General features: G+C 36.6%; 1 protein-coding gene across 8 annotated transcripts in view; it reads left to right on the top strand.

The window, feature by feature from the left end:
* Positions 1 to 12,194, top strand: part of LOC109546617 (CUGBP Elav-like family member 1-A) — a 208,588-nt gene that overhangs the window by 136,465 nt on the left and 59,929 nt on the right. For all 8 annotated transcript variants that reach the window (XM_019917629.2, XM_019917626.2, XM_019917630.2 and 5 more), the window contains one exon: positions 6,375 to 6,457. In XM_019917629.2, coding sequence (XP_019773188.1) covers positions 6,375 to 6,457 — 83 coding nt within the window. The remainder of the gene's footprint in view (positions 1 to 6,374; positions 6,458 to 12,194) is intronic.

Below are 12,194 nucleotides of genomic sequence, written 5' to 3'. Positions count from 1 at the left end.
CGAAAGCCTGCCGCAGCAAGCAGGATTTTAATTCGGTACTTTAGCAAACCCCTGCTAATGTAGTTTTGCTGTAGAATAAGCGAAAGACTGTGTCACGAAGCGAACAAATGGTCCCTGTTGGGCGACATCGGTATTTACCAATTGCTTCAATTGGACGCGTAAATCTCCTAGAGGGATATGCAATTTATGAGTAGGATTTTGTCAATTTGCAAAAAATCTCAACAGTTCTGAACAGCTTTAGTTTGTTATAATCAACTGCTTAATTCGAGGGTTGTATTTACGTGATTTGCCTAAAGCCAGTGGAGTAAATGGATGAATTAGTATTCAGGTTCAAAGTTTCGTATAGTTGGGCAATTTGGCATAAAACCTTGGCAATTAATCGTCAAACTGACTCTTTTATTCGACTACTTCTGAAATATCGACAAAGTTAATGAATCTGGGTGGGAGCCAGACTGACTTTTAGCGCGCCCAGACTAAACCACTTTTAGCAATTAAATTCACTGTCTAGCAATACTAACTAAAACATTCAATAAATGCAAATTTTGATTGTGGCAAACTTGTTTCGAAATTTCATAGGGCCGCCATCAGTCAGGCTCGAATTTCCCCGAAAACCACTTTTAATTAAAAAGTTTATCCAGTTGGGAAATCGTCTAGTGCGAGAGCCGATTGTTGATCGTCTTCCAGTTCACATTCCTCTAATTTGGTTTGATCTTTTTATCGCGTTTTGTTCAGAGGTTTTCGCATTTTTTGTTGGTCTACGAGACGCTCATTTATTGCTGTTATAAATCTGGTTCCTATCAGGGTGAAATAAAACATGTAGAATCGACTAGCGAGTGGAATTGAATTGAATGGAATGGAATTGAGCGGGTTTTCCATATTCTTTTTCACGTTCATATTTGTGGCAGTTATTATTAGGGTTTTGTTCTATTTAGACAGTTCATACTTGCAGAATTCTGGCATTCAATAGAGCTCCTTATTCTAAGTTAAACTGAATAATTAAGATCTCTAATGGAAATTGATTCGAGGTTTTTCCTGATACACTTATGAAGTGAATCATCACTTGGAATAAATTGGCAGATTTCACCCGAAAGGTCAAATATTCAAGATAGTTGTTTGTTTTACACGGTTTTGATGAAATTTCGCAATAATCTCAAACATGGCGCTCTTAAAAATTGACACATTCAGGTGCAGGATTAGGACAAAATTTTGTCATTTACGCCACCTTTTTGCTCATTTCTCAGGAACGTATTGGGCTCGAGTCCTCATTTGAACACTGCTAGATAAAGCAGTAAATGGTACCTTTAGGAAGTGAAGCATCGATTGGCAGCCGACATTTCAGAAAATTATTTTTTGTACCGGTATGTTTCAAGTGCGAAATCGGCTCAAACACGTTGTGCCCGTTTTCGTTATATCTTAAAAATCATTTGAGCTACAGAGTCAGTTTTCCTATCATTGGATAGAGAAGCAATTAGAATCCCGATTGAGTTTCTGAAACATAATTGAGGAAACGATAGCAGTTTTTATGCAAAAAGTTTGCTCCACACTGGTGGATTCAAACATTAAATGGCACATTTGCGAAGTCAAACGTCGTTTGGGAAATGTTTTAAGCAACATTTTAAGAAAATTCTTAGTTTTTGCCCGGTCTTTTTTTCCAAGCCAATTGTTTCTCATCATTTCTGTTAAAGTTACTAGCAAATACTTAAAGAAATCGGATATTCAAGCGTACATTGGCTAATTGTGGGTTTGTAGAAGGCTTTTCACTTTATATCTTCGCGAGGGGCAGAAATGCGTTGATTTGTTCTCCCAGTCTTAAAACTTTTCCAATTTGAATTTTTGGGGCCACAAATACAAATGCCGTAAAATGAGTAAAATAAAATAATAAATAAATAACCGATCCCGGACAGAAACGCGAGCAATAAAATATGATTTCAGCATTTTCATTTACTCACCGGAGCAGACTATTATAGCGAACTCCCGAATGTTTTCCAGAAGTCGGCAGATTTATTTCTCAATGGAATTTCCGACTTTTAATAAACGCGTTTCAGCATTGCCAGAGAATCTATAAATTAATTCGTGCACCGACACTGCCGCATAATGGGCTCGTGTGTGCCCGAACCACTCGACCAGAAATACGGACTTCGATGGCTCTGGATGAGGACAGAGAGGCGCTAAAATCTGGAGAAACTATGTCAAATGTTACACCTGACGCTACCGCTTGCCATTGCTGAATGCCAATTATTCCGAATTGTTTCGATTTTATTTGCGCGATTAATACAAGTCGTGTATTGTATAAGGGGGACCTACATGTAGATAGGTGTTGATGATCAGCATAATCATTATACCTTTTGAAGCTCATAAACCAAGGTTTTTTTATGGAAAATATTACTTTTTAGACACTTAAAGCTGACCAGAAGACAATAACGGCATTAGATGGTGTAAACTGCAGGCTGACACCTCATGAAATCTCTGAGGGGTTAAATTTTCATTATTATTTGAACCCCCAGGTTTAATCGCAAACTCGACATTTGGGTTCCTCAGGTTCCGTAGGACGGAAATTTCTTGGTTTTGTAACGGGGAGGCGAAATAATACAATATTACATACTAAATATCATTGTGATCCTCTCTATCCTTTTTCAACCACTTTCCACTGATCAAACATTAAATTGCCATTTAATATGTGATTATTCAATTGGGATTAGTTTAGTTGAGTTAATTTTCTAATTGCATAGGCCACTAATTTTTTCTCTTTCATTTCGCACTGTTAGAAAAACACAGCGGCAATTAATTAAACAAAATTTTAAACCCGAGTTAATTAACTATCCAGGCAAATTGGTCCATATAATGTGTGGAACTCATTATCTTGAGCGCAATTAAAACTGCACGTTGACGTGCACCGAAATTTTAACGAGATAAATATCCGATTTCAGCAGAAAGAACGAATAACGATGAAAAACGGCGCAGGCAATATCGAAAATCAGAATAGAATATACCGAAGGACTGCATTTTAGCATGACGTATATATCAAAAATGTGTTAACATGGAAAATGATTTAACGAAGCGAAGTTTCACCTGTTGCTTGCTTTACGTTCTAAATATAAAAATATTTGCTGTTAATAGTTTTTACCGATTAAAACCATTTTCCTCATCCTCTTCCCACTTGATTCATTGATTTACTTAAACTGAAATATTGGCTACAAAAAAGCGACCCAGTCACTAGTGGTAGTTTATCAAAGTCGTTTTATTCCGAACACGCGCCCCACTATATAAGATTTTTCATTAAAACTTCTTAACTCGACTCGAAGAGGGAGAGTCCAAATACAAATTTGTATCCAGAAGGCATAAAAATTCCCCACTTATGTACGCTGATAATGCGATTATAAATAAAACGCTTTGAATGGGCGAGTAAGTGAGTTTTTCGCAAACGTCTCGGGCACCGAATAAGATGGATGAGTGCTTAAATACGGAGGATTCTTGTCAGCGAAATGAGAACGTTTGCTGCAGACCTGTAGGACTTAATTGAAAAAAAGGATGGGATTTGAATCATTTTGAAAATTTCCCATACTGAGATTTTCATTTCTTATGGGAAAGTTGTTGATCGCCACTTGTTGAAAGCAGAAATTGAAACAGCAAAAACACAGTGGAAGCAATTAAGAATTATTCAAACTGCAATAAAACAATCTTCTATGTCTTCCAATTCCTGAATATGCTTGGATACAGCCACCCGTGTACCTTGTGGATTTTTATTATCTGGAAATGTGGCTTAAGAAACTCTTCTCAACTTTCCCCAGTTTCATTCTAGATTACTATTTTTCTCACTAATACAAGAATTTCATTTTAGGTCCTGTCTCAACAGCTTGAGATTCAACAAAGAAACAAAAGTGTTTTTTGGAAGTATATTTTAGATTCCGGACAAATGTTTCCGTTGAATTGCGTTTTTTATTCGCTGAACTCAAAATATATAGTCTGTTTGTGCGCGCAGCGTTTCCATCTCGGATACACAAAAATTAATGTATCTATCTAATGAGCAAAGTTCTTCTTCAGATGTTTCACCGTCTTCACATTCTGAAGGGTCGCCCTTTAAAAATCCTCCAACAAATTTCTTCTTATTTTGGGCTTCAGGAATGGGTTGGTTTCTTCTATTTTCTTAACTTGACTGACCAGAACTAGCTGTTCCTTTAGAGCAGTTAGGCAGTGCTTTCATGTCCTTTTTTGAAAGCAGTATTATGCTTTTTCTACACCTACAAAGAGAACTTTTTCGTTTTATAAATGGGGGAAGTTTCAAAGAAAACTCTGTTCAGCTGCAATTAAGAAGATTATTAGAAATTTTGTTGTTGATGAAGATCCTAAGTGAAAACGCTCAATTTTCTCCTCAACTAGATCAGAGGGAGAATGAGGAGTCTCCACCTGGAACGAGCACAGTTTGTTTAATAAATACGGAAAAGTTTGAAAAACTTCCTCATCAGGATCAATTGGAAGTAGTTTTTGAAAACTTATTTCCGCATATAAGACCGGCAAAAGAAAGCAACAACCCTACTTTCCGACAAAATTTCCAGTCAAGTTCAATTGGAAGCATTTTTGAGAATTTGTTCCCGCATGTAAGACAGGCAAAATGACAAACCCCTATTTGTTCTAAACTAGAGCATGTAAAGCTATGAAAGTTGCTGGGCCAGAAAGAGCACACTTCCTGTCATGGATGTGAAAAGTTTCGAATAGAACCATCTTCAGATTCAATTAGAGGGATTTTTTGAAACTTTGCTCATCCACCATGAATACGCAAAATAAAAAAGTTCCATTTTCTTCAAAACTAGAGCAGACAAATAATTGCGGATCACCTAGCTGAAAAGAGCACACTTTCTGTTATAAGCGGGAAAACTTTTGAAAATCTCCTTTCTCAGGTTTAAACACGAGAATTTTTTGAAAGCGTATTTTCGCATCAAGGACAGGCAACAGAGAAACACTCCATTTTTTCTTGAACTCGAGCTGATAAAACAATGAGGGTCACCGAACTAGAAAGAGGTCTTTTCCTTTAATAAGTGCTGAAAATCTCGAAAAATTCTTTCCTTAGGTTTATTTGGGAGGATTTTTTGAAATTTTTCTTATGCTCCATGAAGTAACAACGGAAAAAAATATTTTCTTTTTAAAGTAGAGCAGATAGAGCTGAGAAAGTTACTGGAATCGAAAGATCAAGCTCATAAGGGTGGAAAGCAAGAAAGATCGCTCCATAAGGGTGGAAAATTTCGAAAATATCCCCCAAAAGTTCATTTTCAGTTTGGACAATGAAGCAAGTGAATATGATTATATAATGTCAGGGAATTGAATGGAACTCTGGAACATTCACAATTAATTCCTTTATTCGATTTTATATTTTATGAATTATTGCTCATTAAGTTTATTTTAATTATCTCGCCTGTTCCCTATTCAAGTTTAGTGCGGAGGACTTTTTTAATATCTTGTAAGATAATGATTAATGTAGGTTTGTCCAATTTTTTTACAAATTTTACAATGAATTTCCCAGCAAATTTCACGGTGAATTTCGTAAATAACAGAACAAAATATAAACCGCATACATTTTTACAATCTTCAGCGCTTCTCTCAGTGATGTACAAATTAAAGTTACCAGTGAAGTAATCTATACATGCGGGTTGATTAAAAAACTGAAAAAAAGTTCTAAAGTTGTTGTTTATTATAAGGTTTTCACTTTATTGGAATTTTTATGGGCTACTTTTTTCCCTTCAAAGTTCAAGTTTCTGCACTAGAAAACGACGTACATGTAGGTTTCTTTTGGTCATTCAGTATATTAAATGGCTTAGGGCTTAGAGTTTATAAGTCAGTTGGAAATATCGAATAATTTCTCAGCTTGGAATCCTTTGAAGAATGATATTTTGAGTCTCACAGCAAAATAGTTAGCTCATGTATCAATTTCCTTTTTCCCAGTCCTTCTTGTTTTATAACTTCACTTTGCTTATGTACTAGTTTTTTCTGTTTGGATAATTCGGAAATCTTCATTCAAAGTAACCAAAGATCTCGGATTTGCACAAAGCATTTAATTCAGGTATTTCATAAAACCGTTTTCCACAAAAAAATGTTGTTTTGTACTCAAATCCTTTAATCTAGTTCTCCAGAGCGACTAATGCGACTTGAAACGTTTACTGTGCTTTTTGAACTCTGTTTTTCCTCTCACTCCTCTTGCTGTAATTCCTACCATTTTTTTTTCGTCACACTAGGGAAAATCACTTTATTTAATGAAACGTTGATATTAAGACAGCAAAATTGAATCTTCAACTGTTAAACTCATCCGGAAATAAGCGGCAAACACAAAATAAAGAACTCGCTGGAAGTGAATAAGAAATATAATTTTTTTTCGTTTGTTTCAGGCTGTTGCTTTGTAACATTCTTCACCCGCAAAGCCGCCCTGCTGGCTCAAGATGCTTTGCACAATGTGCACACTCTAAACGGGGTAAGTCAGCAGGTTTTTTTTTTATTTAGCTCTGGGACAATTTGAGATTGCCAGGAAAGTAATCAGCGCTAGCTAAATAAAATCAATGCACGCTAATAAGCGGCCCTTCAATTAGCCTGCCATTCACTTCAAAGATACTTCCGAAGGCAGTGTAGAAGAAAAATTAATTTTCATTTGCCCGAACTAATTAGATGCCGTTCCATCGGTCGCTATGAGAAAAAATTGCATCAGCAACTATCGTTTAATTAGCGCTGTCTGGACGTTGGAGGTTTAGCTTTAGTGGGCTTCTGAAGTGTCCCAGTGAAACGACTGTGACTTTTCCTACAGTCGCTTGTTGTTTTGTGGCTTTGCAATTGCTAAATTTCGTTCCGGATCCATCAGGGAAAAAGACGAAGGCCCCCCCAGAAACAATTTGAAGGTGTTTCCATTACCTGAATATCATTATTCATTTCTGTGGCCCTCTTTTGTGCTCCCCTAAGGTTGACAGTTACGAGACGACGCGAAACCACGCAACGTCTGCTCCAGGAATCCAGGATAACATATCGTGCATATCCCTACGATGTATCTTCCAGAAATGAGTTCGTACTTTTGTCCGCAACAATATGCCCTAACGAGGTCTCGGATCAGGATTTTTCCCTTCGGATCGCTCCTGGTATGCAAGTGGCTCAACTCCATGGAATTTTAATTCGCAATTTAACTGCCTGGATACAACAAGTTGCTTGCATAAAGCCGTCACTGTTGGCAAACATGCACAATTGAGGCGGGACATATTTTTTTCTCGCCCGGGGATTTTAAATAAAAAATACGCTCATAAGAATGAAAAATGGCAAAAACAAGGTCCCTTTACGACAACGCTCCGCAACAATATAAATCAGGAGCACACCATGGCAAAGTGGTTCCTAATAAAGCGGGATATGATGAAAAACGACGTTCTCATAAAGCGAAGATTTTTATTAAAAGACCTCTTTGCCGGGACCCTTCCCCTGCTCCCAATATTTATTAGCGTATCGTTTCTATTTTCGAAAATTTCAATAAGACTTTGAGTGGCTTTCTTAATCAAGGAACAATATTTCTTTGGGGGACGGGACCGTTGACGGAAAATTCAGTGAATATGCTTATATGCCGGGGAATTGAATGGGAACTTGGACCATTCGTATTGATTTTCTTAATTAAATATGTCTCATTATATTCACTTTAACATATCTCCTTTCATTCGTCTGTCTTGATCTTCAAAGGTTTTTTCACAATTTGGAAACGAGTGSGTTCCTCTGTATTTTGTCAATTTGAACTTTTTTCAGTCGATATTTCGATGGCCTTTACGTGCTTAATCGGTCCATAGTTTCGTTTCATTATCTTTCCAATTCTTTGATTTTTCTTTGACGTCATTGGGAACTGGCAACGAAAGTTCCCATTACTTACGTATTTTGTTATCGTTTAAGTTGATGCTTCTAGTTTTATTTGTTTCATCGATTTGCAATTTTTTCTTATTTGTTTTTGCGTCGTGTCGGCATCGGGTTTTCAATCATTTTCATTTGATTTTTTCAAAATAGCAGGTTTTTGTGTATAAAAGCATATAAGCGGATAGTTTCAAAGGAATAGAATTATTTGTCTGGTTCAATTAGGGATTTTTTTGGGAAAAGGGAAAAACAACAACGATTTGTTCTTGAACTAGCGAAGGTAAACTAATGGGGGGTGCTGGGCTGTAAAGAACACCGATTCTCTTATAAGTGCGGCAATTTTTTTTACTTTGTCAAAATTTGCTCTCGAATAGAATGAGCGCACTTTCTGTTACATCTGACGAAAGTCTCTCCTCAGGCTTAATTAGCAAGCTTTTTCTAAAAATGCAAGAAGGGGTATTCTTTGAAGCTTTTCTCATGTCTCATGGGCTGGCAAAAGTGAAAATTCTTCTGCAGGTTCAATTAAGAGAATTTATTGAAAGTTTTCACTGATACTACGAACACACAAAGTAAAAATGTCCAGTTTTTTCCGACACCCTAAACACCCTGAACTGACAAAATTAAAATTATTTTGCAGCAATTCGCGTCACTGGTTTGTAAAAAGCACACTGTCTTTTATAAGTTTCCAAAGTTTCGAAAAAATCCCTCTTCAGGTTCATATAGTAGGATTTTTTAAGTATTTGTTTCCGACTCAGAGGCAGTCAAAGGGGAAACGCCCTATTTTTTCTTGATTTAGAGCAGAGAGATTAATGCGGGTTACTAGAATAGAAAGAAGACACTTCCCTTTATAACTGCCTAAAGTTTTGAAAAAAATCCCTCCTCGGACTCAATTTAGACCCCTTTTTTTTCGGAAACATTCAGTGAATATGCTCATATCGTGTCGTTTTTTTTATTTCTTTAATATATTTGCCTATCTATAGAAATTGCGCACACCAAATATCAACCCTCAAATCGCAATATTTAATTTTCTAGTTTCTATTTTCGAAAATTTCAATAAGACTTTGAGTGGCTTTCTTAATCAAGGAACAATATTTCTTTGGGGGATGGAATCGTTGACGGAAAATTCAGTGAATATGCTCATATGCCGGGGAATTCAATGGGAACTTGGACCATTTGTATTGATTTTCTTAATTAAATATGTCTCATTATATTCACTTTAACATATCTCCTTTAATTCGTCTGTCTTGATCTTCAAAGGTTTTTTCACAATTTGGAAACGAGTGCGTTCCTCTGTATTTTGTCAATTTGAACTTTTTTCAGTCGATATTTCGATGGCCTTTACGTGCTTAATCGGTCCATAGTTTCCTTTCATTATCTTTCCAATTCTTTGATTTTTCTTTGACGTCATTTTGAACTGGCATCGAAAGTTCCCATTACTTACGTATTTTGTTATCGTTTAAGTTGATGCTTCTAGTTTTATTTGTTTCATCGGTTTACTATTTTTTTCTTATTTGTTTTTGCGTCGGGTTTTCAATCATTTTCATTTAATTTTTTCAAAATAGCAGGTTTTCGTGTATAAAAGCATATAAGCGGATAGTTTCAAAGGAATAGAATTATTTGTCTGGTTCAATTAGGGATTTTTTTGGGAAAAGGGGAAAACAACAACGATTTGTTCTTGAACTAGCGAAGATAAGCTAATGGGGGGTGCTGGGCTGTAAAGAACACCGATTCTCTTATAAGTGCGGCAATTTTTTTTTACTTTGTCAAAATTTGCTCTCGAATAGAATGAGCACATTTTCTGTTACATCTGACGAAAGTCTCTCCTCAGGCTTAATTAGGAGGCTTTTTCTAAAAATGCAAGAGGGGGTATTTTTTGAAGCTTTTCTCATGTCTCATGGGCTGGCAAAAGTGAAAATTCTTCTGCAGGTTCAATTAAGAGAATTTATTGAAAGTTTTCACTTGTACTACGAACACACAAAGTAAAAATGTCCAGTTTTTTCCGACACCCTAACCACCCTGAACTGACAAAATTAAAATTATTTTGCAGCAATTCGCGTCACTGGTTTGTAAAAAGCACACTGTCTTTTATAAATTTCCAAAGTTTCGAAAAAATTCCTCTTCAGGTTCAAATAGTACGATTTGTTAAGTATTTGTGCCCGACTCAGAGGCAGTCAAAGGGGAAACAGCCTATTTTTTCTTGATTTATAATCTTAGATAGATTAATGCGAGTTACTAGACTAGAAAGAAGACACTTTATAACTGCCTAAAGTTTTGAAAAAAATCCCTCCTCAGCCTCAATTTAGACGACATTTTTTTCGGAAACATTCAGTGAATATGCTCATATCGTGTCAGGCAATTGCATCGTAACCTGGAATATCATTGATTTTCTTAATTCTATTTTTTCTTTTAATAATTATTATTCAGTAAGTTTATTAATTTACTTATTACTCATTATATATCCAGTTAGTCTGAACATTAGGAACATTTTTATGAATGGTGGTTTCTGAAAGAAACTTGAGAAAAATCTAAAAATATTGACTGCTTTTGTTTGCAGCATATTAGTTGGTTTATTGCCTTTGTGTGTTTAATTCAACCCATATTTTATTTGATTATCTCGCCTTTTGTTCGACTTTTTGTTCCCGTTCCATTGGTTGTATTTTGTTTTATTTGATTGGTATGCTTGTTTTTTATTGGTTCCCGCCTCGTTTTGGAAACGATTTTCAGCAAATGCGTGAAGGGATAAGAGTCCATGTTACCAAATATTAAAGAAAGCCGAAATATGAGTAAGTTAAAAAATCTTGTGCATCAATGGATGACCCTGATGCTTCTACTTTTTTCAACGTTTATTTTTGGTAATTTCATTTTCTTGTTTTGCCTTTGTTTTGTTGTAATTTATAATAATCTTGTATTTTCCAAACTTTTAAACTTTGATGCAAAATACGCCAAATTAAAAAAATCGTTGTTATTTTTCGATTTATGAATTTAGCCAATTACCCTGTGGCCCTGTTAAATGCGGAACTTCCAGCATCGGGCAAAAGAATTCCATGCCTTATTCAGACAAATTGCACACCCAGTTCAAACCCAACCGAGGCAGGAGGGAAAAAATGAAAACTTTAATAGCCGAGCTTTGAGTCTGGGCCCTCAACGGCCGCCAGAAAACAGTTTTTCCGGCTTACTTCGGAGTTCGGCTTTTAATGGAGCCAAATCCCACTTCGTCAACAATGACATCCGAATTAATGGAGAAACGCCGAGTCGGCAAATCCATGCGCAATTTGCCAAAAGCCATGTCGGCCTTAATTTTTCATATATTTTTTGCCGTTGCCGGATTATAAAGGAACCACACGATCGGCCGAGCCAATCCTTTTTATTCGACAATCCCGACGAGCGGCTTTTGATTTGATGACTTGTAAGATCTGGGGCGGCTTAAAGCTCTAAGTGAAAAGTTTAGACGACTTATGCGGCCAGCAAAAACCCTTTGATGGTTTGATCTTTTTCGAATTGTTAAACTTGATGTTGGGACTCTTTGGGAGGTCGAATCGTGGTGCAAACAGTCTCTGCCCAATTTTCTACCAGTTGGCGTACGGAAGGCGCACGATACAAGCGCGTTACCACGGCGACTAAGTCGGTTGGGCTACGCCCCTTTGATTGGGGCAGGATCAGTTGCACCAGCGTGAAATATTTCTTACGAATGAATTTTTAGACCGAATTTGGCTGATTTTTTCGCACACAATCGCTGATTGACAAAAGTGAAATCGTTTTACCGATAAAGCCAATATTCGAGGGCATAGCCGACAATTGCATTATTCCGTACGTGTTGTGTAACACTCCGTTTCTGTGCTGCGAGTGTGATTGGCACCCGCCCATTTTGGTCTGCACATCGTTAAAACGTCAATTCGCTCTTCGATATCGAAAATGTGGCCTGGTAAAACGCGATCGGTCTAATTGACAGGTTTATCATATTTGTGAAAAAAATTATTATCGACTTTTTGTTGGGGGATGGCTTGAAAATCGGCTTTCAACACAGGGGCGGATCCAGCTTTAAATTCAGGGGGGGGTTATGTAGAAAAAATACAGTGTTCTGTTGTCTATGAAATTAGAAAAATTATCGTCGTTTTGTGCAAGGGTGACGTAAGATTATTGCAAAATTTCAGTTTTTCCGTCCCGTTTTGCATGTTTCTCGGAAACAAAATGAGAAAAAACGCTCGTTTTTACATCATTCCAAAGAGAATTAAATGGACTTTTCAGAAAGTGAACCATCGATAAGGAAATGTTGCAGTTTTCTCAAAAAATGCTTGAATTCAAGAAGTTTTAGATTTGCGTGGTTTTTTTTGAGTTGCAAA

The sequence above is a fragment of the Dendroctonus ponderosae genome, unplaced genomic scaffold, assembly GCF_020466585.1.
Source record: "Dendroctonus ponderosae isolate FM_Combo_2020 unplaced genomic scaffold, Dpon_F_20191213v2 Dpon_F_20191213_5, whole genome shotgun sequence".
Classification (NCBI taxonomy): Eukaryota; Metazoa; Arthropoda; class Insecta; order Coleoptera; family Curculionidae; genus Dendroctonus; species Dendroctonus ponderosae.
Note: the sequence above shows the minus strand (reverse complement) of the source record. Positions and strands in the feature narration are given on the sequence as shown.